At 44.9% G+C, this 25,767-nt stretch overlaps 1 protein-coding gene across 1 annotated transcript in view; it reads left to right on the plus strand.

Moving 5' to 3' along the window:
* The window catches only part of tmem161a (transmembrane protein 161A), a 52,054-nt gene that overhangs the window by 11,925 nt on the left and 14,362 nt on the right, over nt 1–25,767 (plus strand). The window contains exons 4-9 of the mRNA XM_072243962.1: nt 2,688–2,785; nt 7,514–7,670; nt 14,520–14,671; nt 15,628–15,694; nt 16,258–16,401; nt 17,823–17,936. Of these exons, the coding sequence (XP_072100063.1) occupies nt 2,688–2,785; nt 7,514–7,670; nt 14,520–14,671; nt 15,628–15,694; nt 16,258–16,401; nt 17,823–17,936 (732 nt within the window). The remainder of the gene's footprint in view (nt 1–2,687; nt 2,786–7,513; nt 7,671–14,519; nt 14,672–15,627; nt 15,695–16,257; nt 16,402–17,822; nt 17,937–25,767) is intronic.

Here is a 25,767-nt window from a genome sequence, read left to right on the forward strand (position 1 = left end):
TCATCAATCTTCAGGCCACTAAGATTTGTGCTGATGTTACTTTGTGACTGTACAGTGCCTGTAAGGTGATCTAAATTAATTACAAATATGAAACATAAAATAATTGATTGTGTACTTATTCACATATCCCTACCCTTGATATGACATACCAAAGTATCACTCGTGCAGCCAGTTGGTTTTAGAAGTCACATTATTATATGGAGATCACCTGTGTGCAGTGGAGGTGTTTCAATTGATTGTAGTAAAACTGCAGCTCTATCTGGAAGGTCCAGCTGCTAGTGAGTCAGTATCCTGGCAAAAACTATACCATGAAGACAACTCTGCAAAACGATTAATGAAAAACACAGGTCAGGAGATGGTTACAAGGAAATTTCCAAGTCACTGAATATCCCTCAGAGTAGTGTTAAGTCAATCATCAAGAAATGGAAAGGATTTGACACTTGTAAACCTGCCAGAAGCAGATGGTTGTCAAAAACTGAGTGACCGTGCGAGAAGGGGATGAGTGAGGGAGGGCACCATGAGACCTATGACAACTTTGGAGGAGTTACAAGTTTCAGTGGCTGAGCTGGGAGAGACTGCGAATACAACAACTGTTATCTGAGTGCTTCGCCAGTCGCAGCTATATGGGAAAGTGGCAAAGAGAAAACCACTGTTAGAAAAAAAAAAGTCACATGAAATCTCGGCTATAATTTCCCAGAAGGCATTTGGGAAACTCTGAAGTCAGCTGGAAGAAGGTTCTATGGTCTGATGAAACCAAATTTGAGCTTCTTGGTCATAAGACTAAACGCTATGTTTGGCGTAAGCCAAACACCACACATCATCAAAAACACTCCATCCCAAATGTGAAGCATGGTGGTGGCTGCATCATGCTGTGGGGATGCTTCACTGCAGCAGGCCCTGGAGGCTTGTGAAGGTAGAGGGTAAAATGAATGCAGCAAAATACAGGGAAATCCTGGAGGAAAACCTGATGCAGTCTGCAAGAGATCTGCAACTTGAGAGAAGGTTTGTTTTCCAGCAAGACAATGACCCCAAGCATAAAACCAAAGCTGCACAGGATTGGCTTATAAACAGCAAAGTTAATATCCTGGACTGGCCAAGTCAGAGTCCGGATCTCAATCCAAATGAGAATTTGTGGCTGGATTTGAAAAGGGCTGTTCGTTCATGATCCCTATGCAATCTGACAGAGCTTGAGCAGTTTTGTAAAGAGAATAGGGGAAAATTGCAGTGTCCAGATGTGCAAAGCTGATAGAGACCCAAGGCTGTAATTGTTGTCAAAAGATACATCTACAAATACTGACTTCAAGGGGGTGAATGTTTATGCAATCAATGGTTTTGTGACTCATATTTGTAATTAATTTCGATCACTTTGTAGAGATGTGTTTTCACTTCGACATGAAAGAGTCTTTTTCTGTTGATCATGGTCAAAAAAAGCCAAATTAAATCCACTGTGATTCAGTTTTGTAAAACAACGAAGCTTGAAAACTTCTAAGGAGGAGTGAATACTTTTTATAGGCACTCTATGTGCTGTCATAACTGTATGAGCTCCGTGCTGTGTGTGACTGTATGTACTGTACACCTTAGCTCCAGAGGAACAATGTTTCATTTGGCTGTATTCTTGTGCATGGTTGAGCGACAATTGAACTTGAGGCTCACGAGATTCATCCCAGGAATGAAAGGGTTAATGTATGATCAGTATTTGATGGCTTTGGGCCTGTGGACACTGGAGTTTAGCATAACGAAGTGGGGTCTCATTGAAACCTACCAAACATTGGAAGGTCTAGATGGAGTGGATGTTTCTGATAGAGGGGTAATCTAGGACCAGAGGGCACAGCCTCAGAATAGAAGGGCGTTCATTTAGAACAGAGATGAGGAGGAATTCTTTAGCAAGAGGATGGTGAATTTCTGGAATTCAATGCCACAGGCAGCTTGTAGAGGCCAAGTCATTTGGTCTACTTAAAACTGAGTTTGATAGTTTTTTGACTAGTTAGAGCTTCAGAAGGTTACAAGGGAATGGGGTTGAGAGGGATAATAAATAAGTAATGATGGAATGGCAGAGCAAATTCGATAGGCTGAATGGCCTAATTTGTTCCTATACCTTGTGGTCTAAATTTGTGAGACACAACCTCCATGCACAAAGCCAACTGACTGTCCGTGATTGGTCTTTGCCTGTCCAGATGCAGATAGATTATAAGCAAAGACTCTTGAAATAAATGTGTCTCACTACAATGAGATGGATGGTTGGTGATAGCATTCCTGGAGTGATTGTGTACAATGTTGGGGTCCTTATCTAATAATGAGATGCTTGCTGGAGAGGGAATGTAGTAGAGGTCCACTAATCTGATTCCTGAGTTGACAGGTCTGATGCTTAAGGTGAGTTATACTAGACTAGGCTTCTACAACCTGGAATTAAAATAAATGAGATTGAAATATACCAATTCTAAGGTCTGACATGGTGAGTTTGACGAAGTTGCCTCCTGGGGTGAGGAGAGAATTAAGGGTTTCGAGTCTCAAAGGCTTGGCTGAAACTCAGAATTTCTTTGTTCTGAAGCTTTAGAATTCTCTAGCCCACAGTGATGTTATGAAACATAGATGCTGATATGTTGAAAAATGAGCCGGCTGGTGAGTGGGCGACCACTCAGTGAGCAGCCAGTTCTTGGGCTTCTTCTGAATTTTCCACTTATTGACAGGAGGCAGAATGGCGTCACTGAGAACAAACCTGAGATGGTGCCCAAAGATATCAAGCTGTCATTGGAAGCAACACCCATCAAGCCTCTGGACGCTCTGGGTAAGGAGTGTGTGTTGCTTCGGTGTCTGTCGGTTGCAGTTTCCGTGCCCCCCCGGGCTCAGAGAGCAGGAGTATTTGGGAAGGTTACCATTCCTCTGTAATCTGTCCTCCCGAAGGTGTTGGCTGCTGTTCCACAGGCAGTCCTTTAACACTTCTAACCTGCACCAAGCTTCAGTCACACCCCATCTAAGCTCCCGACCAGTTCAGGAGTGCATCCATTTTGTAATAACTTTTCTCTGTCCCCTTTATTATATCTAACTCACCTTCTTCATGCACATGCTCTAATGCTGGCCTTTCTTCGTTCCCCTCACCCCAACTTTGGAGGAAGTCCCTTTCTGCTTTTGTGATGTGAACAAAGTCACCGGAGAGAGATTGAAGCTAGTGGATATAGAAGTGTTTTGTTCAACAAAAATGAGCAGCAGACATCAGATTGATCCTCTTTCAGAGGATGAGACCTATTCAACCCAATATTACATGACATTTTATTTGCTAAAGATCAAAGGACAATTCTCTATTTACAGTGTACCTACAATGCTTCCTTCGAATTACATATAATTTTCACATCTCCTCCTTTGCAGCCACACTGCACACACCCAAAATGAATGTTAATCAACATTGTCTGGTTTTTCCATTAACTGCTGCTCACAGTGCTAGGAACCTATTATCCAGGGCTGCATTTTAAATTTAATCTACAATCCACTTTCAGGTCTGAAGATTGGTTGCTGAAGTTAATCTTTTGCTATATATCCTAAGTCCAGGTATGCTCTAACAGTCCATCCTCTTGGCCCTCCTGGACAAAAATAAATTTATTCCACGGAAAACCAAACCTTAAGGAGGATCTAATCAAATAGCGCAGCAAAACTGCCCTGCTTCGGAACCCATTCCCCAATTACTCTGTGTTCACCTACATCTACGCTATCATCCCTACTGGCTGCCTACAAGACTCTAAGCAGAGATTGTTCCAGAAATTTGACCAACAATCTTTAAAATGTAGTCTCGTCATTCATAAGCCTGTTGACTCCTTCCCTGTTGTCTGATTGCAGTTTAATCACATTCTTTCTCTCCCCCCCCCCCCCCCTTCATTCTCTGATAGCTAAAACTCTGCAGCGGTTACTTTCTGGTCAGGGGCACCAGCAAGGTGAATGTATCAGGCTCACAGGCCCTCTCATCAACGTACCGGAGGGGTCGGGATGGTCTCCATTTGAGGAAGCCGCACTCCTTCAATCTTAAGTTATACTAGACTTCTCTCCAGCCTCGTCCTGCACTGGTAATGTAAATCACCTCCCTATTCATGGCAAGGGTAGATCAGTTATCAATACTGTTGATACTGTCCACTAACATTTCACATTGCTGGCTCCCCAATAAACCTCTTGGATGACCACCACTGATAATCTGGTCAGTACCCAAATCAGAAAGAGAGGGTGCTCCTGTGGATTCTGCCTGTTCTGGTGAGTAATTTTCACACTTCTCTTGTTTTTCAGGGCACTGTCTGTAACCATGGCCTGGTAAGCCACAGCTGCAACAAATCCCCTCCTTCACCCTCCCTCACCTATTTCAGCAGTTCCTTTCTATGTGCCTCAGCTGCTGGCACACAAGCAAGTTCTCTGTGACATCACAGCAGCTACATTCACTACAGACATTTTGTCACTTCTCTCCCCCCTCTTCTGGTCTATCTCACCGGCCATGACACTATTGCAGAGTAGGTCTATCCTACTGCTATCCCCAAATCCCTACTTCCAGCTGGGCTGATCTGAGCTCAGGCCTTCCTTCAGCATTGTCAGGAAGACTGGGTTATCCAACTCTGAATACCCCTCATATACTGTACTCAGTATTTATGTTCTGCATAATCCATGGCACGTTAATCAGCTCTCTAAACTACTGACATTATCATTCCCCAGTTACTCTCACTACCCCCAAGTCGCTGCCTCACTCCCCCCCCCCCCCCCCACCTCCTGGGTCACACTGTCCCACATATTGCTCGGGAACTTCGCTTTTGCCAACACCTGTATATCTTTAAGAATCATTTGGTGAATTTCAATCACTTCCTCGAGTTTGCACCAGAACTATGCATTCCTGCAGGTGACCTTAAGTGAGAGCAACTCTGACAAAATGCTCTGCTTCTCCCCAGGGATGGGGGCAGTGAAGGGCTTATGGATAGTCATAATCAATGTCTCAGGTCATTATGGTTCTCAACCTGACATTGCTTTACTTCAATTGGTGCATCCCAACAGATATATCTGGTGATAACCTCTCCCTCAAATATCTCCACACTGATTCCCACATTATACAAAATATAAATGATGGATAGAAATTAAGCAGTACACACTTAAAACTGCAGAGTATGTACTCTGCAATCTGGCAGTTATAATGCCTGTTGTATTAACCATAGGAACCATAGAAACTACAGCACAGAAACAGGCCCTTTGGCCCTTCTTGGCTGTGCCGAACCATTTTCTGCCTAGTCCCACTGACCTGCACACAGACCATATCCCTCCATACACCTCCCATCCATGTATCTGTCCAATTTATTCTTAAATGTTAAAAAAGAACCCGCATTTACCACCTCATCTGACAGCTCATTCCATATTCCCACCACTCTCTGTGTGAAGAAGCCCCCCCTAATGTTCCCTTTAAACTTTTCCCCTCTCACCCTTAACCCATGTCCTCTGGTTTTTTTCTCCCCTTGCCTCAGTGGAAAAAGCCTGCTTGCATTCACTCTATCTATATCCATCATAATTTTGTATACCTCTATCAAATCTCCCCTCATTCTTCTACGCTCCAGGGAATAAAGTCCCAACCTATTCAACCTTTCTCTGTAACTGAGTTTCTCAAGTCCCGGCAACATCCTTGTAAACCTTCTCTGCACTCTTTCAACCTTATTTATATCCTTCCTGTAATTTAGTGACCAAAACTGAACACAATACTCCAGATTCGGCCTCACCAATGCCTTATACAACCTCACCATAACATTCCAGCTCTTATACTCAATACTTCGATTAATAAAGGCCAATGTACCAAAAGCTCTCTTTACGACCCCATCTACCTGTGACGCCACTTTTAGGGAATTTTGTATCTGTATTCCCAGATCCCTCTGTTCCACTGCACTCCTCAGTGCCTTACCATTAACCCTGTATGTTCTACGTTGGTTTGTCCTTCCAACGTGCAATACCTCACACTTGTCAGTATTAAACTCCATCTGCCATTTTTCAGCCCATTTTTCCAGCTGGTCCAAGTCCCTCTGCAGGCTCTGAAAACCTTCCTCACTGTCTACTACACCTCCAATCTTTGTATCATCAGCAAACTTGCTGATCCAATTTACCACATTATCATCCAGATCATTGATATAGATGACAAATAACAATGGACCCAGCACTGATCCCTGTGGCACACCACTAGTCACAGGCCTCCACTCAGAGAAGCAATTTTCTACCACCACTCTCTGGCTTCGCGAACCAATGTCCAATCCAATTTACCACCTCTCCATGTATACCTAGCGACTGAATTTTCCTAACTAACCTCCCATGCGGGACCTTGTCAAAGGCCTTACTGAAGTCCATATTCCTTTGCATCTAACTGTATAGTTAAACCACACACACTGGCAAGTGTGTCTGCCAAAGTAAAGTTTCCAGAACGAGTATACACTACACCCCCCCCACTCCCCCGAATGGTCAGTAACCATCCTTTGCAACTGGTGGTCCCATCTCACCAAATTAACGCACAAAGTTTGGTCTGTTACATAAACACACGTACACGCACACACCACACTACTTTTATATCTACTAGTTCAGCTCTCCTCCGTGCTCATGAAACCTTGTGAGCCCCTAGCTGCTAACCCGAACGGGTCCAAGTGTGAGTGCTAATTTCAAAAGTGCTCACTCACTTAGCCTGCTGATATCACTGGCCACACCAGGGGTTGCGAGAAGGTATCCCTGTTGAGAGCCCAAAGGTTGTAATGTGAACAGCGTCACCAGAGAGAGACTGAAGCCGGTGGATATAGAAGTGTTTTATTCAACAAAAATGAGCAGCAGGGATGGTATTGAGACCCTTTCAAAGGAAGGGGCCTGTTTGATCCAATATTACATGACATATATGCTGAAGATGAAAGGACAATTCTTTATTTATAGTGCATCTACAATGCTTCCTTTGAATTATATATAATTTTCACAACACCTTTGCACCCTCACTCCAGACACCCAAAATGAATGTTAATCAACATTGTTTGGTTTTTCAATTAACTGCTGTTCACAGTGCTAGGATCTTATTTTAAATTTAATCTACAATCCACGTTCAAGTCTAAAGATTGGTTGCTGAAGTTAATATTTTGCTATATACCCCAAGTCTAGAATATGCCCTAACACAGCTACCTCTCTCCCCTCAAGTTCTGAGGCTGTCTGCTCAAACCTCCGCACCTCTTTCTTGCTCCCCGATGCTATGGCCTCCAGCTCTGCCCACTCCTTGGTAACCAGTGCTGATCATTTTGGGCAGTGTCTCTTGTGCAGCTCTTTCAGATGTTTGCAGCAGATTCCATGAACACGTTGAAGGTTGTGAAATGATTTGGGGGAAAACAGGGAAGTAGAAGCAGTGCGAGACATTAGGAGTTAACAGCACTGCCCAAGTGGAGATCTATAATGTCTAGTGTCAGTGTGGCCAGTACTGGCCACCCCACTGAGATTTCTTTGTGCTTTGGTAAATGGCCGCCTTCTCTATTTCTGTGTCATCTCTACCTAGTGTTGCGCTACTTCCTGGACTACCAGTGGCTGGTGGACTTCGTCATGTATGCGACCCTGGTCTACTTGTTCACAGAGGCATACTATGGTCTGCTCAACGTTCAGGGTGAGATCAACGTGGGTGTGCTATGGTGTCTGCTTACATTGATCTTTGGAATGTATCCTTGCAACAGTGGGAACCCTCTCATCTGTGCACAGAGAACCTCAAGCATCTAACTGCAGGCTGATGTTTCAGAGCTCTGCCAGTGAGAGATGCCACTGCGTGGGTGAGGAGTTAATCTGAGGCAATGTTCTAGAGTAGGATGAGGTGTTGATCTGAGGCCTCATTCCTCTCAGCCAACGTCCGAAGAGCAGGTTTTCTTGGATTTGATTTAGTAGTAATATAATTGTTGTAGTGAAAAGCTTGTCTTGCATACTATTCATGCAGATCAAATCATTACACAGTGCATTGAGGTAGAACAAAGGAAAACAATAACAGAATATAGGGGATAGGTTTGATTGAACTAGGGGTTTTCTCTTTGGAGTGAAGGAAGATGACATGACAGGTGACTTGATCGAGATATACAAAATGATGGGGATTGAGTGGATAGCCAGAGATATTTTCCAGGCAGAAATGCTAATACTGTAATTTTAAGGTAATTGGTGGAAAGTATAGGGGTATGTCAGATGTAGATTTTTTTTTAATACAGAGACTGGGTGTGTGGAATGTCCTGCCAGAGGTGGTGGTAGAGGCAGAATCATGGTCATTTAAGCACTTGAATAGGCACATGGATGAAGGGACAATGGAGGGCTATGTAGCAGGGAAGAATTAGATTGATCTCGGAGTAGGTTTAAAAAGCACAACATAATCAGAATCAGGTTTATTATCACCAGCATGTGACATGAAATTTGTTAACTTAGCAGCAGCAGTTCAATGCAATACATAATCTAGCAGAGAGAAAAAAAGAAAGTAATAATAACAAATAAGTAAATCAAATATGTATACTGAATAGATTTTTAAAAAGTACAAAAACAGAAATACTGTATTTTTTTTAAATGTGAGGTAGTGTCTAAAGATTCAATGTCCATTTAGGAATCGGATGGCAGAGAGGAAGAAGCTGTTCCTGAATCACTGAGTGTGTGCCTTCAGGCTTCTGTATCTCCTACCTGATGAGAAAAGGGCATGCCCTGGGTGCTAGAGGTCCTTAATAATGGACGCTGCCTTTCTGAGACACCGCTCCCTGAAGATGTCCTGGGTACTTTGTAGGCTAGTGCCCAAAATGGAGCTGACTAGATTTATAACCTTCTGCAGCTTCTTCGGTCCTGTGCAGTAGCCCCTCCACACCAGACAGTGATGCAGCCTGTCAGAATACTCTCCATGGTACAACTATAGAAGTTTTTGAGTGTATTTGTTGACATGCCAAATCTCTTCAAACTCCTAATGAAGTACAGCCACTGTCTTGCCTTCTTTATAACTACATTGATACCTTGGGACTAGGTTAGATCCTCAGAAATCTTGACGCCCAGGAACTTGAAACTGCTCACTCTCTCCACTTCTGATCCCTCTGTGAGGATTGGTATGTGTTCCTTCGTCTTACGCTTCCTGAAGTCCGCAATCAGCTCTTTTGTCTTACTGACATTGAATGCCAGGTTGTTGCTGTGACACCAGTCCACTAGTTGGCATATCTCATTTCTGTACGCCCTCTTGTTACCACCTGAGATTCTACCAACAATGGTTGTATTGTCAGCAAATTTATAGATGGTATTTGAGCTATGCCTAGCCACACGGTCATGTGTATACAGAGAGTAGACCAGTAGGCTAAGCACACATCCCTGAAGTGTGTCAATGTTGATCGTCAGCGAGGAAGATGTGTTATCACCAATCAGCACAGATTGTGATCTTCTGGTTAGGAAGTGGAAAATCCAATTGCAGAGGGAAGTACAGAGGCCCAGGTTCTGCAACTTCTCAATCGGGACTGTGGGAATGATGGTATTTAATTCTGAACAGCATCCTGACGTAGGTGTTTGTGTTGTTCAGGTGGTCTAAAGCCATGTGGAGAACCATTGAGATTGTGTCTGCTGTTGAGTTGTTGTGGCGACAGGCAAGTTGCAATGGGTCCAGGTCCTTGCTGAGGCAGGAGTTCAGTCTAGTCATGACCGACCTCTCAAAGCATTTCATCACTGTTGATGTGAGTGCTAACAGGAGATAGTCATTAAGGCAGCCCACATTATTCTTCTTAGGCACTGGTACAATTGTTGCCTTTTTGAAGCAAGTGGGAACTTCCACCTGTAGCAGTGAGAGGTTGAAAACGTCCTTGAGTACTCCCGCTAGTTGGGTGGCACAAGTTTTCAGAGCCTTTCCGGATATTCCATCGGGACCTTCCACCTTGCGAGGGTTCACTCTCTTTAAGGACAGGCTAACATCGACCTCTGAGGCAGAGATCACAGGGTCATCAAGTGCAGCAGGAATATTCACAGCTGTAGTTACATTCTCCCTTTCAAAGCAGGCATAGAAAGTGTTGAGTTCATCTGCTTGTGAAGCATCGCTGCCATTCATGCTGTTGGATATGGCCTTGTAGGATGTAATGTCTTGCAGACCCTGCTAGAGCTGCCTGTACTGTGCTGTAATGTTCTATGTTCTGTTCTAAGTTTTGGAAACATAGAAAACCTTCTGCACAATACAGGCCCTTCGGCCCACAATGCTGTGCTAAACATGTACTTACTTTAGAAATCACCTAGGGTTACCCATAGCCCTCTATTTTTCTAAGCTCCATGTACCTGTCCAGGAGTCTCTTTAAAGACCCTATCGTATCTGCCTCCACCACCGTCGCCGGCAGCCCATTCCATGCACTCACCACTCTCTGCATAAAAACAACATCAACAAACAACTTGCTCCTGACATCTCCTCTGTACCTACTTCCAAGCACCTTAAAACTGTGCCCTCTCGTGTTAGCCATTTCAGCCCTGGGAAAAAGCCTCTGACTATCCACACGATCAATGCCTCTCGTCATCTATCAGGTCACCTCTCATCCTCCATCGCTCCAAGGAGAAAAGGCCAAGTTCACTCAGCATTTTATGCAGAATAAATTGTAAAAGCTGCAGGGAAAGTGCAGTGCAGATAGACAATAAGGTGCAAGGTTATGTACAAGGTAGATTGTGAGGTCAGGAGTCCATCTTCAAAGTAAATTTATTATTTAAGTACATATACATCACCATGTACAATCCTGAGATTTGTTCTTTTGCAGCATCCTCAATAAATCCAATAACCATAATGGAGTCAATGAAAGACCACACCAATAGGGCAGACAGCCGGTGTGCAAAAGACAAAAAAAAAAGCAAATATAAAAGGAAAAACAAGAAATAATACATAAATAAAGAAATGAGCAATAAATATCAAGAACATGAGATCGAAGAGTCCTTGAAAGTGAGTCCACTGGTTATGGAAACAGTTCATGTTGGGCCAAGGAAAGTTGAGTGAAGTTATCCCCTTTGGTTCAGGAGCCTGATGATTGAGGGTAATAACTGTTACTGTACCTGGTGTTGTAGGACCTGAGGCTCCTGTACCTTCCTGACGGCTGCAGTGAGAAGAGAGCACGGCCTGGGTAGTGGGGATCCCAGATGATGGATGCTTCTTTTCTGCGATAGTGCTGTACTAAGAGACCCCTCAATAATCTTATAACAGCAGGATATAAGCTGTCTTTGGGCCCAATGGTGCAAAATGCATTTACAATGGGATCTTGCTGTGTGCTGCATGTGCAGGGTTGGCAGTGTTTTGCACTTTTGCTGTCTTGTGAGCTGAGGGAGAGAAAAGTGCACAAGGTGATGATCTCTTCATTGCCACGGTGTTGAGCTGGACTTGTTTCTGTTAATGATGACAGGTGGAAGAAATCTCTTCAGTGTAGCTCTGGCGTCCGTAGAGTCTGTTGCTTTAGAGAGAGAGAGAGCACAGCTGCTGCAAAGACTCCTGCAGCCTGTTGCAATGTGTTAATCTACTATTGAAACACCCACTCTGTGAGGGGCTGTAAAAGTGGTTAATTGTGGTGTCCCCTGCAGAAAGGTGCTCCTGCAACCCTCCCTTATCCAGGGTTCATTATGGATAAACAAATTTGATCCCTGTCAGTAATTATAAATAACAAGGGCATCCTGTGGGTCCAGGCCCCTGCAGTGTTGTCCTGGACCAGGGTCTGCCTGTAGCCCTGACCTGTCCTGTCTCACCAGCTGGCATCTGTGCGATTGGGCAAGTATAAGGAGGCAGTATGCTTTTGATCAGACAGCACGGGAACTAGCCTTTCTGCCCATCTTGTTCATGCTGACCATAATGCCATCTGCCTGCAAGTTGTTGATATCCCTCCATTGCCTGTCTGTTCCTGTGCCAGTGTAAGTGTATTGCTAATGTAACACACAGAGTGCTGGAGGAACTCAGCAGGGCAGGGAGCAGCTCTGGAGAGGAGTAAACAATCAACATTTCGGCCAAGACCCTTCATCAGGATACATAGTAATCCATCTCCTCCTCTGGCAGCATGTTCCAAGCACCCACCATTCTGTGTAAAGAAAAAACTTGCCTTTCAGATTTCCTCTAAACTTTCCCCTCTCACCTTAAACCTACACCCTGTCGTTTTCAATATTCTGGTTATCTAGAAAGATTCTAACTAATCCACCTATCTATCCCGTTCATAATTTTACAAAGCTCAACCAGGTCTTGCCTCAGCCATGATGCTCCAGAGAAAACACCCAAAGTTCTCCAACTGTTCATGTACTTCACGCTCTCTAATCCAGGCAGCATCCTGGTGAACCTCTTCTGTACCCTCTCCAAAGCTCAGATCCTCTAATCCAGGCAGCACCCTGGTTAACCTTCCCTGCACCCTCTCCCAAATTTCCACATCCTTCCGTATTGTGTTCGAGTTATTCTCGTTGGTAAATGTGGTAGTTGTCTGTCATATACAACGATCACAAGTGTAGAAGAGTTTTTAAAGTGGAAACGCCATTGCACTGGGAGAGTTCCACTCTCTCAGCCTTGGAAGTCCAGGTCCTGTAGTATGAGTAGTCATCGCAAACTGCGGTCTTCCATGGTTGTAATCGTTGACCATGATCTCTTCTGTGCCTCGTCATGCCCTTCTCCCTCCACGAAGCATCACAGAAGCACCTTCCTGACCGCTGGATCTCACTGTTGATCTCATCCACCCAGTCTGCTGGAGCTAACTTCGCATGCGAAGAAAGGCCTGTCCCTATCTCACCAGAGTACGAGTCCCACAGGCTACCCTCACCTGCTTTAGCCTACCTGTTGAAGTGGTGTACTGTACCTGGGTGTGGGTGCTGTTGCATGCAAACGGCTACTCGGAGCCACAGAGCTGAGTGTCCGGTGGGGCCCAAATGTGAGCAAGTTGCCCTGGCATGGGTAAGCCAAGCTCCTTCACCAGAGGTGCTGCCCCTCCCTGGATACCCATACACCCCTGTGGGTAAATGTACGTGATGTGGCAGAATTTATCAGTGTAAATCAGCAGGTTGTTTTGTTTATTCTCCCCTTTCACTGTGAAAGGGTGACACCTCTTTGTCTCTTTATTGGGAGAAGAGAGTTTGTAGCATGTTGAATTGTCAGATCAGCGACTAGTTTTTGTTGTACTGCAGATCATGGTCTTTATTGGGGGCTTTGCTATTGCTTGCTTGGTGGGTGGACATAGTTGATGCTTTATTTTGCTGAAGTAAGAGGGGGAGGGTTATTGCTTTACTGCCTTGTGCTTGGGCGGGGGGGAGTATGGGGGGCTTTGGGGTTTTAATGTTTTTACTGTCTGTGAAGAACAAAAATTTCAGGTTGTATATTGTATACATTCTCTGATATTACATGGAACTATTGATAGTTGGTAGGAGGTGCAGAGGCCTGGGGGCACATGCTCAACGATTCAGGGCGACTTCTTCCCCTCTGCCATCCGAATCCTGGATGGACGTTGAATCTTTAGACACTACCTCACTTTTTTTTAAATATACAGTGTTTCTGTTTTTGCACGTTTTTTTAATCTATTCAATAGACGTAATTGATTTACTTGTTTATTTTTTTTTCTCTGCTATATTATGTATTGCATTGAACTGCTGCTGCTAAGTTAACAAATTTCACGTCACATGCTGGTGTTAATAAACCTGATTCTGATTCTCCACCTTATTCGTTCTCAATCTGCAACTTCTCTAACTTCTCAAGCTCAATCTGATTCCTGCGTCCCTCCTAGAATTTAGAACAGTACAGCACAGAAGCAGGCTATTTGGCCCACAATGTTGTGCCAAACTAAAAAGCAAATCAAAACCACCCAAGCAGTAATTCCTTTTACCTACACCATGTCCATATCCCTCCATTCTCCTTAGCTCCATCTGCCAATTCTCTGCCCATGTCTGCAACGGATCTGTATTGTGCTGTATTCTTTACCAGTCTTCTATATTATCCACGATTCCAAAAATCTTGGAATTGGAACAGAGGAAGATGGAGGGCAGGCAAGGAGTGAATGTGAGAGAGAAGAGGGGAAAAAAGGGGGGGAATAAAAATAAATAAGGGATGGGGTAAGAAGGGGAGGAGGGGCATTAGCGGAAGTTAGAGAAGTCAATGTTCATGCCATCAGGTTGGAGGCTACCCAGATGGAATATAAGGTGTTGTTCCTCCAACCAGAGTGTGGCTTCATCTTTACAGTAGAGGAGGCTGTGGATAGATATATCAGAATGGGAATGGGACATGGAATTAAAATGTATGGCCACTGGGAGATCCTGCTTCCTCTGGATCCTCCTGTACTATCAGGATAAATCCATGGCCGCCTCTACTGTCAGGATGAAGCTTGACTGTAGAGGAGGCCATGGATTCATGGAACCATTCCCATTCCCGTTGTCCTTCCCAGAGTAGAGTATTTGCTTCCCTAACTGGACGATCACTGACAAAGGAGTTCCGAGAAGTATAATTTTAAAGTCTGTCCCAATGAGCCACACAACATCCCTATTTGAGTTTGATTTTTTTTTCCACAAAGTATTTGCTTACCTTAACATGTCACATACAGTAAACTTCTCTTCTCTCTGATGGCTCACTACTTCAAGACTGAGGAAGGAGGAGAGCGCTCCGTCTGCCTGACCTTTGCTTTCCTCTTCGTCCTTATTGCCATGTTAGTACTGGTGGTGCGCGAGGAGTATCTGGAGTTTGGTCTTGAGCCAGGTGAGTTTCTTGACAGTGGTGTTCATAATTCACTGCGGAGTGGAGTGGGTGGCGCGGTCGCGTAGCAGTTAACACAACACTGTGCAGTGCCAGTCATCCAAGCTCAATTCCCACTGCTACTCAGCAGCTACAGTTAGGAGTTTGCATACCTTCCTCGTGATGGCTTTGGTTTCCTCCCACTTTCTAAAGACATACAGATGAGGGTTAGTGAGTTGTGGGCATGTCGTGTTGGTGCCAGACACTTGCGGGCTGTCCCCAGCACATCCTCCTCATTGGTCGTTGACGTAAATCACCACGTTTCACTGAACTTTGCTGTTCGGCAGTGCTCAATGATTCTACGTCCATGCCAGTTCACCGATCAATCACACTTCCCCACCCTGTTCCCTTTCAGATACCCTGAATCCCCTACCAACCACTTACAGCAGGGGTCATTGACAACGGTGAGTTAACCTGTCAGAGGTCAGGGTGGACTGTGCCTGTGCTGTGTGATGTTACACCTCCTGAACTTCGGGATGTAGGAGGGAAGTGGAGCATGAGGGAAGGAGTCATGCAGTCACAAAAAGAACGTGCAGACTCCATGCAGCAGTGGTCAGAGTCAACCCTGGGTCAATGGGCTGTGAGGCAGTCACAATGGCACTGGGCTGCTCTGTCCCTGAAAAGCCAATTTGACCAATGTGGCTAGGTGAAGGGCATCAAAGGCAGGAGGATGGGGTTGAGAGGGAAAATAAATCAACTGTGTTGGAATGACAGTACAGACTCAATGGCCAAGTAGCCTAATTGTGCTCCTGCGGTCTTACGGTAGACGTGGATTAATGTCATCTTCCTTGTCTGCATCGCAACAGTCACTTGGAAGACAAATGACTGTAAGAACAGGCTAGTGGTTGTATCTCCAGCTGCTGACCGCCTCACCGTGTCCCCGGACGCTGACAGTCTCTTTGCCTTTGATCCCCACACAGGGTTTTCTAACCTGTACGAAAACCTGCAGATGCTTTTCAGGCAGCTGGGACTGGGTGACATCTGGCCGTAAGTCTCCCTCCTTTCTTGTTATAAGAAACTTTACCTTTACTGAACTCTTTCTTTGTCTTTTTCTTCCATCTCTGACTTAGTGGCTAAAGTTCTTGCCTGTGGGTGACTGTGGCAGGTGCCCTCCTCCAGAGGCAGGGGCAGTTATCTGTGTGATGCGTCAAGGCCGTGATGAAGGGGGGCAGAAGCCAGAATGAGAGGGGAAGGGGAGGTGATGAGTGAATCCAGGTCTTTCCTTCCGGCCCTGATGAAGGGTCTCAGCTCAGAACATGATTGGTTCATTCACCTCCGTAAATGCTGCCTGAACTGCTGAGTTCCTCCAACATTTTGTATGTGTCGTTCCAGATTTCCAGCATCTGTAGTCTCTCTTGTGGACGTCTTTAATGGGCAGTTTCGGGCTCATTTCCACATGCTGGGTTCCCTGGCGAGTGGTCCCTCTAAAACAGGGGTCCACAGCCTGTGGTCCACAGACCCTTCGGTTAATGGTAGGGGGCCATGGCATAAAATGGATTGGGAGCCCCTGGTCTAAGACGAGCACTGATGCCAATTCCTTTCCCTTGCAGATACTCAGTAGCCAGGTTGATTTTTAAGCTCTCACTCGTTGGAGTTTCCTCGTTCATTGGAGCATGTTTAACATTTCCAGGCCTGCGGCTGGCACAGACTCACTTAGACGCTCTGAGGATGACTGCAGACAAGCCTCTAACACAGTGAGTAACTGGGCGTGGTGATGGCAGAGCAGTGCGTTCATGAGACCATATAGTAGGGAGCAGCTGATGGAGGACGGAGCAGAGATGGGCTCTCTGAGCCATCACAGTTACTCCCTGCACTGCATTGTAGAGTTAACGGCAGGATTCTTAGCGGTGTGGAAGAACAGAGAGATCTTGGGGTTCACATCCATAGATCCCTCAAAATTGCTGTGCAAGTTTAAAGATGAAGATTTGGTTTTATTTGTCACATGTACATTGAAATATACAGTGAAGTGCATTGTTTGCATCGAATCAAATTGGCGAGGATTGTGCTTAACAGTCTGCAAGTGTCACCAAGCTTCTGGTGCCAGTGTAGGCTGCCCACAACTCATTAACCTTGACTCTTGAATCTGGAATGTGGGAGGAAAGCAGAGCACCCGGAGGAAACCCACGTGGTTATGGGGATAACGTACAAACTCCTGATAGACAGTGATGGGAACTGAATCCCGATCTTACAGCTGGTGCTGTAAAGCATTGCGCTAACTGCTAAACACGGTACAGGATGATTAAGAAGGCATATACCGTGTTGGCCTTCATTAGTCGGGATTGAGTTCAAGGGCCACGAGGTAATGTTGCAGCTCTCTGAAACTATAGTTAGACCACACTTGGAATATTGTGTTCAGTTGTGGTCCCCTCTGGAGGGAGATGGAAGGTGTAGGGAGGCTGCAGCGGAGATTTACCAGGGTATTGCCCGGATTAGAAAGGACAGGTTGAGTGAGCTGGGGCTTTTCTCTTTGGAACGGAGGAGGATGAGAGGTGACTTCACAGAGGTGTACAATATGGTGAGTGGCGTAGATAGAGTGAACAGCCAAAGACTGTCCCAGGTCAGAAATAATCGATTAACACAAGGAGGCGTAATTTTAATGTGATTGGAGGAAAGTATGGGGAGGGGTGGAATGTGTTGGTTGTAAACACAAATGATGCATTTCACTGTTTGTTTCGATGTACAGATAATAAACTTGAATCATGCTAGAGAAGTGCGTGAAATACGCTACCAACGACAGTGGTGGAGGCAGATACTAGAGAGTCTTTTAAGAGACTCTTAGATAGGTACATGGACCTTGGTAAAATAGAGGGCTATGTGATAGGAAAATTTTAGGTAGCTTCTACAGTAGGTTACATGGTTGGCACAGTGTTGTGGGCCGAAGGGCCTGTAATATGCTGTAGATTTTGTGTGTTCTAAGTGGAGGATGTTTGAGCCAGATGGACAGCCTCTGGTTACCTTGCCCCAAGTCTCTCTTGCTCTGCTTTAGTTCCTCCACTGCATCAGCAGATCCCTGCTGTTTGCTGCTCCCTCCATGGTGTGGTGGGCCCACAGGACGTAAGAGCAGAATTACACCCAAAACTGCTGACAATCTCGTGGTTTTCTGTCCCTTTCCCAGGGTCCTGTTGTACGCAAACTTTCTGTCTCCGATTCTTGTGTTGTTGCTGTGGGTGAAGCCAATCAGCAGAGACTTTGTCATCAGTTCTCCATTTGGGAAGGAGAAGATCCAGCTGTGAGTACCTGACCTGTTTACCACGTCACGTTTATCGCATCACACACTGCCTAGAACAGGTGAGGGAAGATGAGGCTGAACTCTGTGCACAACTCCACAATGCCTGTTGGCAGGGTCTGGCTGGGTCATTTCGAACGTGGCTGGTTGGTGTGAGTTTGAAGCTGTTTGACCATACTGGGCTGGGGACTCCACAGGTCTCTGATGACAAAGTTCAAAGTAAATTTATTATCAGAGTACATATATGTCACCATATACAAACCTGACATTCATTTTATTGTGGGCATTCACAGTAAATACAAAGAAAACCAATAGATTCAATGAAAGACAGCACCCACAAAATGGACAAACAACGAAGATGCAAAGAGAGAGAGAAAAAAAACAAAATAATAAATAAATAAGCAATAAATATCAAGACCATGAGATGAAGAGTCCTTTAAAGTGAGTTCGTAGTTGTGGGAACAGTTCAGTGTTGGGGTGAGTGAAGCTTATCCCCTCTGATTCAGAGGCCTGATGGTTGAGAGGTAATAAGTTTCTGAACCTGGAGGTGTGGGTCCTGATAGCAGCAGCAAAAAGAGAGCATGACCTGGATGGTGGGGTTCCTTAACGATGGATGCTGCTTTCCTGTGACAGCACTCCATATAGATATGTTCAAGCTGGGGAGGATTTTTCCCATGATAGACTGGGCCCTATCCACTACTTTTCGTCGGCTTTTCTGTTCAAGAGCATTGGTGTTTCCACACCAGGCCATGATGCAGCCATAAGACAAAGGTGCAGAATTAGGCCATTCAGCCCAATGAGTCTGCTCTGCCATTCCATCATGGCTGATCTCAGATTCCACTCACCCCCATATACCTGCCTCCTCACCATATCCTGTGATGCCCTGACCAATCAGAAAACTATCAATTTCCATCTTAACTATGCCCAGGGACTTAGCATCCACTGAGGTCTGTGGCAGAGCATTCCACAAATTCGCTACTCTCTGGCTAAAAAAAAAAAGTCCTCTTTATCTCTGTTCTAAAAGGTTGCCCCTCACTTTGGAGACAGTGCCCTCTAGCTCTGGATACTCCCACCAAAGGGGAACATCCTCTCCACGTCCACCCTATCTATCTAGTCCTTTCAACATTCGGTAGGTTTCAATGAGATCGCCACGCATTCTTCTGAATTCCAGTGAGTACAGGCCCAAAGCTGCCAAACGCTCCTCATATGTTAACCCTTTCATTCCAGAATCATCTCCGTAAATCTCCTCTGGACTCTCAACAATGACAGCACATCCTTTCTGAGATATGGGGCCCAAAACCGTTTACAATACTCCTAAGTGCGGCCTGACTAGTGTATTGTAAAGTCGCAGCATTATCTCCTTGCTTTTTATATTCTATTCCCCTCCAAAGGAATGACAGCATTGCATTTGCCTTCTTTACCACAGATTCAACCTGTAAATTAACCTTCGGGGAGTCTTGCATGAGAACTCCTAAGTCTGATGTTTAAACCTTTTCTCCATTTAGGTAATAGTCCGCACTATTGTTCCTTCTAAATGCATTATCATACATTTCCCAACACTGTATTCCACTCTTCTTTTGCCCATTCTTCCAATTGCAATCACATTGCTTCCTCAGTACTACCTACCCCTCTTTGTATCATCCATAAGCTTTGCCACAAACCCATCAATTTCATTATCCAAATCATTGGCAAACAATATGAAAGGTAGCGGTCCCAATACTGACCCCTCAGGAACACCACTAGTCACTGGCAGCCAACCAGAAAAGGCCCCTTTTATTCTCACTCACTGCCTTTTGGCTGTCAGTCATTCCGCTCTCCATGCCAGTGTCTTTAATGTAATGCCATAGGATTTTATCTTGTTAACATAGAAACATAGAAAATAGGTGCAGGAGGAGGCCATTCGGCCCTTCGAGCCTGCACCGCCATTTATTATGAGCATGGCTGATCATCCAACTCAGAACCCTGCACCAGCCTTCCCTCCATACCCCCTGACCCCCGTAGCCACAAGGGCCATATCTAACTCCCTCTTAAATATAGCCAATGAACTGGCCTCAACTGTTTCCTGTGGCAGAGAATTCCACAGATTCACCACTCTCTGTGTGAAGAAGTTTTTCCTCATCTCGGTCCTAAAAGGCTTCCCCTTTATCCTCAAACTGTGACCCCTCGTTCTGGATTTCTCCAACATCGGGAACAATCTTCCTGCTTCTAGCCTGTCCAATCCCTTTAGGATTTTACACGTTTCAATCAGATCCCCCCCTCAATCTTCTAAATTCCAACGAGTACAAGCCCAGTTCATCCAGTCTTTCTTCATATGAAAGTCCTGCCATCCCAGGAATCAATCTGGTGAACCTTCTTTGTACTCCCTCTATGGCAAGGATGTCTTTCCTCAGATTAGGGGACCAAAACTGCACACAATACTCCAGGTGTGGTCTCACCAAGGCCTTGTACAACTGCAGTAGTACCTTCCTGCTCCTGTACTCAAATCCTCTCGCTATAAATGCCAGCATACCATTCGCCTTTTTCACCGCCTACTGTACCTGCATGCCCACTTTCAATGACTGGTGTACAATGGCACCCAGGTCTCGTTGCACCTCCCCTTTTCCTAATCGGCCACCATTCAGATAATAATCTGTTTTCCTATTTTTGCCACCAAAGTGGATAACCTCACATTTATCCACATTAAATTGCATCTGCCATGAATTTGCCCACTCACCCAACCTATCCAAGTCACCCTGCATCCTCTTAGCATCCTCCTCACAGCTAACACTGCCGCCCAGCTTCGTGTCATCCGCAAACTTGGAGATGCTGCATTTAATTCCCTCATCCAAGTCATTAATATATATTGTAAACAACTGGGGTCCCAGCACTGAGCCTTGCGGTACCCCACTAGTCACTGCCTGCCATTCTGAAAAGGTCCCGTTTACTCCCACTCTTTGCTTCCTGTCTGCTAACCAATTCTCTATCCACATCAATACCTTACCCCCAATACCGTGTGCTTTAAGTTTGCACACTAATCTCCTGTGTGGGACCTTGTCAAAAGCCTTTTGAAAATCCAAATATACCACATCCACTGGTTCTCCCCTATCCACTCTACTAGTTACATCCTCAAAAAATTCTATGAGATTCGTCAGACATGATTTTCCTTTCACAAATCCATGCTGACTTTGTCCGATGATTTCACCGCTTTCCAAATGTGCTGTTATCACATCTTTGATAACTGACTCCAGCAGTTTCCCCACCACCGACGTTAGGCTAACCGGTCTATAATTCCCCGGTTTCTCTCTCCCTCCTTTTTTAAAAAGTGGGGTTACATTAGCCACCCTCCAATTCTCAGGAACTAGTCCAGAATCTAACGAGTTTTGAAAAATTATCACTAATGCATCCACTATTTCTTGGGCTACTTCCTTAAGCACTCTGGGATGCAGACCATCTAGCCCTGGGGATGTACCTGCCTTTAATCCCTTCAATTTACCCAACACCACTTCCCTACTAACATGTATTTCGCTCAGTTCCTCCATCTCACTGGACCCTCTGTCCCCTACTATTTCTGGAAGATTATTTATGTCCTCCTTAGTGAAGACAGAACCAAAGTAATTATTCAATTGGTCTGCCATGTCCTTGCTCCCCATAATCAATTCACCTGTTTTTGTCTGTAGGGGACCTACATTTGTCTTTACCAGTCTTTTCCTTTTTACATATCTATTAAAGCTTTTAGTCAGTTTTTATGTTCCCTGCCAGTTTTCTCTCATAATCTTTTTTTCCCCTTCCTAATTAAGCCCTTTGTCCTCCTCTGCTGAACTCTGAATTTCTCCCAGTCCTCAGGTGAGCCACTTTTTCTGGCTAATTTGTATGCTTCTTCTTTGGAATTGATACTATCCTTAATTTCTCTTGTCAGCCACGGGTGCACTACCTTCCTTGATTTATTCTTTTGCCAAACTGGGATGAACAATTGTTGTAGTTCATCCATGCAATCCTTAAATGCTTGCCATTGCATATCCACCGTCAATCCTTTAAGTGTCATTTGCCAGTCTATCTTAGCTAATTCATGTCTCATACCTTCAAAGTTACCCCTCTAAGTTCAGAACCTTTGTTTCTGAGTTAACTATGTCACTCTCCATCTTAATGAAGAATTCCACCATATTATGGTCACTCTTACCCAAGGGGCCTCTCACGACAAGGTTGCTAATTAACCCTTCCTCATTGCTCAAAACCCAGTCTAGAATAGCCTGCTCTCTAGTTGGTTCCTCGACATGTTGGTTCAAAAAACCATCCCGTATACATTCCAAGAAATCCTCTTCCTCAGCACCTTTACCAATTTGGTTCACCCAATCTACATGTAGATTGAAGTCACCCATTATAACTGCTGTTCCTTTATTGCACACATTTCTAATTTCCTGTTTAATACCATCTCCGACCTCACTACTACTGTTAGGTGGCCTGTACACAACTCCCACCAGCGTTTTCTGCCCCTTAGTTTTATGCAGCTCTACCCATATCGATTCTACATCTTCCCGGCTTATGTCCTTCCTTTCTATTGCGTTAATCTCATCTTTAACCAGCAACACCACCCCACCTCCTTCTCTTTCATGTCTATCCCTCCTGAATATTGAATATCCCTGAACGTTGAGCTCCCATCCTTGGTCACCCTGGAGCCATGTCTCTGTGATCCCAACTATATCATAATCATTAATAACAATCTGCACTTTCAATTCATCCACCTTGTTACAAATGCGCCTTGCATTGACACACAAAGCCTTCAGGCACTCTTTTACAACTCTCTTAGCCCTTATACAATTATGTTGAAAAGTGGCCCTTTTTGATGCTTGCCCTGGATTTGTCGGCCTGCCACTTTTACTTTTCTCCTTCCTACTTTTTGCTTCTACCCTCACTTTACACCCCTCTGTCTCTCTGCACTGGTTCCCATCCCCCTGTTGTGAACTAACCTCCTCTCGCCTAGCCTCTTTAATTTGATTCCCATCCCCCAACCATTCTAGTTTAAAGTCACCCCGCTAATCTCCCTGCCAGGATATTGGTCCCCCTAGGATTCAAGTGTAACCCGTCCTTTTTGTACAGGTCACGCCTGCGCCAAAAGAGGTCCCAATGATCCAAAAACTTGAATCCCTGCCTCCTGCTCCAATCCCTCAGCCACGCATTTATCCTCCACTTCATCGCATTCCTACTCTCACTGTCGCGTGGCACAGGCAGTAATCCCGAGATTAGCAGCCTTGTGTGGCACCTTATCAAATGCCTTCTGAAAATCCAAGTAAATGACATCCACTGCCTCTCCTTTGTCCACCCTGCCTGTTGCTTCCAGAAGAACTCTAACAGATTTGTCAGTCAAGATTTCCCTTTATAGAAACCATGTTGACTTTGACTTACTTTATCATCAGTCTCCAAGTACCCCAAAACCGTATCCTTAATAAAATACTCCCAACAACTTCCCAACCACTGAGGTTAGGCTAACTGGCCTAAATTTCCTTTCTTTTACCTTCCTCCCTTCTTGAAGAGTGGAGTGACATTTGCAATCTTCCAGTCCTCCGGAAGTGTGCAGAATCAAGTGATTCTTGCATCTGTTATCTCTTCAGCAATCTCTCTGCGGACTCTGGGATGTAGTCAGTCTGGTCCAGGTGTCTTACCCACCTTAAGGCCTTTGAGTTTTCCCAGCACTTTTTCCTTTGTAATAGCAATGGCACTCACTTCTGCTCCCTGACACTCACGGACTTTTGGCACACTGCTGATGTCTTACACAGTGAAGACAGGTGCAAAGAACCCATTAAGTTCATCTGCCATTTCTTTGTCCCCCATTACTACCTCACCAGCATCATTTTCCAGTGGTTCAATATCAACTCTCACCTCCCTTTTACTCTTTATATAACTGGAAAAACTTTTGGTATTATGTTTTATATTATTGGCTATTCTGCCCTCATATTTTATCTTTTCCCTTATAGCTTTATTAGTTGCCTTTTTTTTGGATTTTAAAAGCTTCCCAATCATCCAACTACCCACTCAATTTTGCTACCTTATATGCCCTTTCCTTGGCTTTTACACAGTCCGTAAGACCGTAAGATATAGGAGCAGAAGTAGGCCATTCAGCCCATCGAGTCTGCTCCGCCATTCAATCATGGGGTGATGCAATTCTTCTTGTCATCCCCACTCCCCTGCCTTCTCCCCATACCTTTTGATGCCCTGGCTAATCAAGAACCTATCTATCTCTGCCTTAAATACACCCAATGACTTGGCCTCCACAGCCGCTTGTGGCAACAAATTCCACAGATTTACCACCCTCTGACTAAAGTAATTTAGAATCATAGAAAACCTACGGCACAATACAGACCCTTTGAACCACAAAGCTGTACTGAACATGTCCTTACTGTAGAAATTACCTAGGGTTACCCGTAGCCCTCTATTTTTCTAAGCTCCATCCAGGAGTCTGTTAGAAGGCATAGAACATAGAATCTACAGCACATTACAGGCCCTCTCGACTCACAATGTTGTGCCGACCATGTAACCTACTCTAGAGAATGCCTAGAATTTCCCCAGCACATAGCCCTCTATTTTTCTAAGCTCCATGTACCTATCCAAGAGGCTCTTTAAAGACCTATTGTATCCGCTTCCACCACTGCCGTCGACAGTGCATTCCACGCACCCACCACTCTTTGTGTGGAAAAACCTGTCCCTGACATCCCCTCGGTACCTATTTCCAAGCACCTTAAAACTCTGCCCCCTCATGTTAGCCATTTCAGCCCTGGGGAGAAGTCTCTGGCTATCCACACAATCAAAGCCTCTCATCATCTTACACACCTCTATCAGGTCACCGCTCACCCTCCATCGCTCCAAGGAGAAAAGGCCGAGCGCACTCAACCTATTTTCACAGATGATGAATGCCAACACACCATACGCCGCCTTAACAATACTGTCAACCTACGCAGCAGCTTTGAGTGTCCTATCGACATGGACCCCAAGATTTCTCAGATCCTCCATCTTACCATTTGTTTTCTGTCTTCAAATTGGACCTATCAAAATGAACCACCTCACACTTATCTGGGTTGAAGTCAATCTGCCACTTCTCAGTCCAGTTCTGCATTCTATCGATGTCCCGCTGTAACCTCTGACGACCTCCAGACGATCCACAACACCCCCAACCTTTGTGTCATCAGTAAACTTACTAACCCATCCCTCCACTTCCTCATCCAGGTCATTTATAAAAATCACAAAGAGGAGGGGTCCCAGAACAGATCTCTGGGCACACCACTGGTCACCAACCTCCATGCAGAATACTAACCATCTACAACAACTCTGTGGGCAAGCCATTTCTGGATCCACAAAGCAAGGTCCCCTTGGATCCCATGCCTCCTTACTTTCTGAATGAGCCTTGCATGGAGAGCCTTATCAAATGCCTTACTGAAATCCATTACACTACATCCACTATTCTACCTTCATCAATGTGTTTTGTTACATCCTCAGAAAAATTCAATCAGGCTCGTAAGGCACAACCTGCACTTGACAAAGCCATGCTGACTATCCCTAATCAGATTATGTCTCTCCAAATGCTCATAAGTCCTGCTCTCAGGATCTTCTCCAACAACTTACCCACCACTGAAGTCAGACTCACTGGTCTATAATTTCCAGGGTTATCTCTACTCCTTTTCTTGAACAAGGGAACAACATTTGCAACTCTCCAATCCTCCGATACTTCTCCCGTCCCCATTGATGACACAAAGATCATCGCAAGAGGCTCAGCAATCTCCTCCCTCGCTTCCCACAGTAGCCTTATCAGAGACTTATCTAACTTAGTGCCTTTCAAAAGCTCCAGCACATCCTGTTTCTTAATGTC

The sequence above is a fragment of the Mobula birostris genome, chromosome 26 (genome assembly GCF_030028105.1).
Source record: "Mobula birostris isolate sMobBir1 chromosome 26, sMobBir1.hap1, whole genome shotgun sequence".
In the NCBI taxonomy this organism is placed as follows: Eukaryota; Metazoa; Chordata; class Chondrichthyes; order Myliobatiformes; family Myliobatidae; genus Mobula; species Mobula birostris.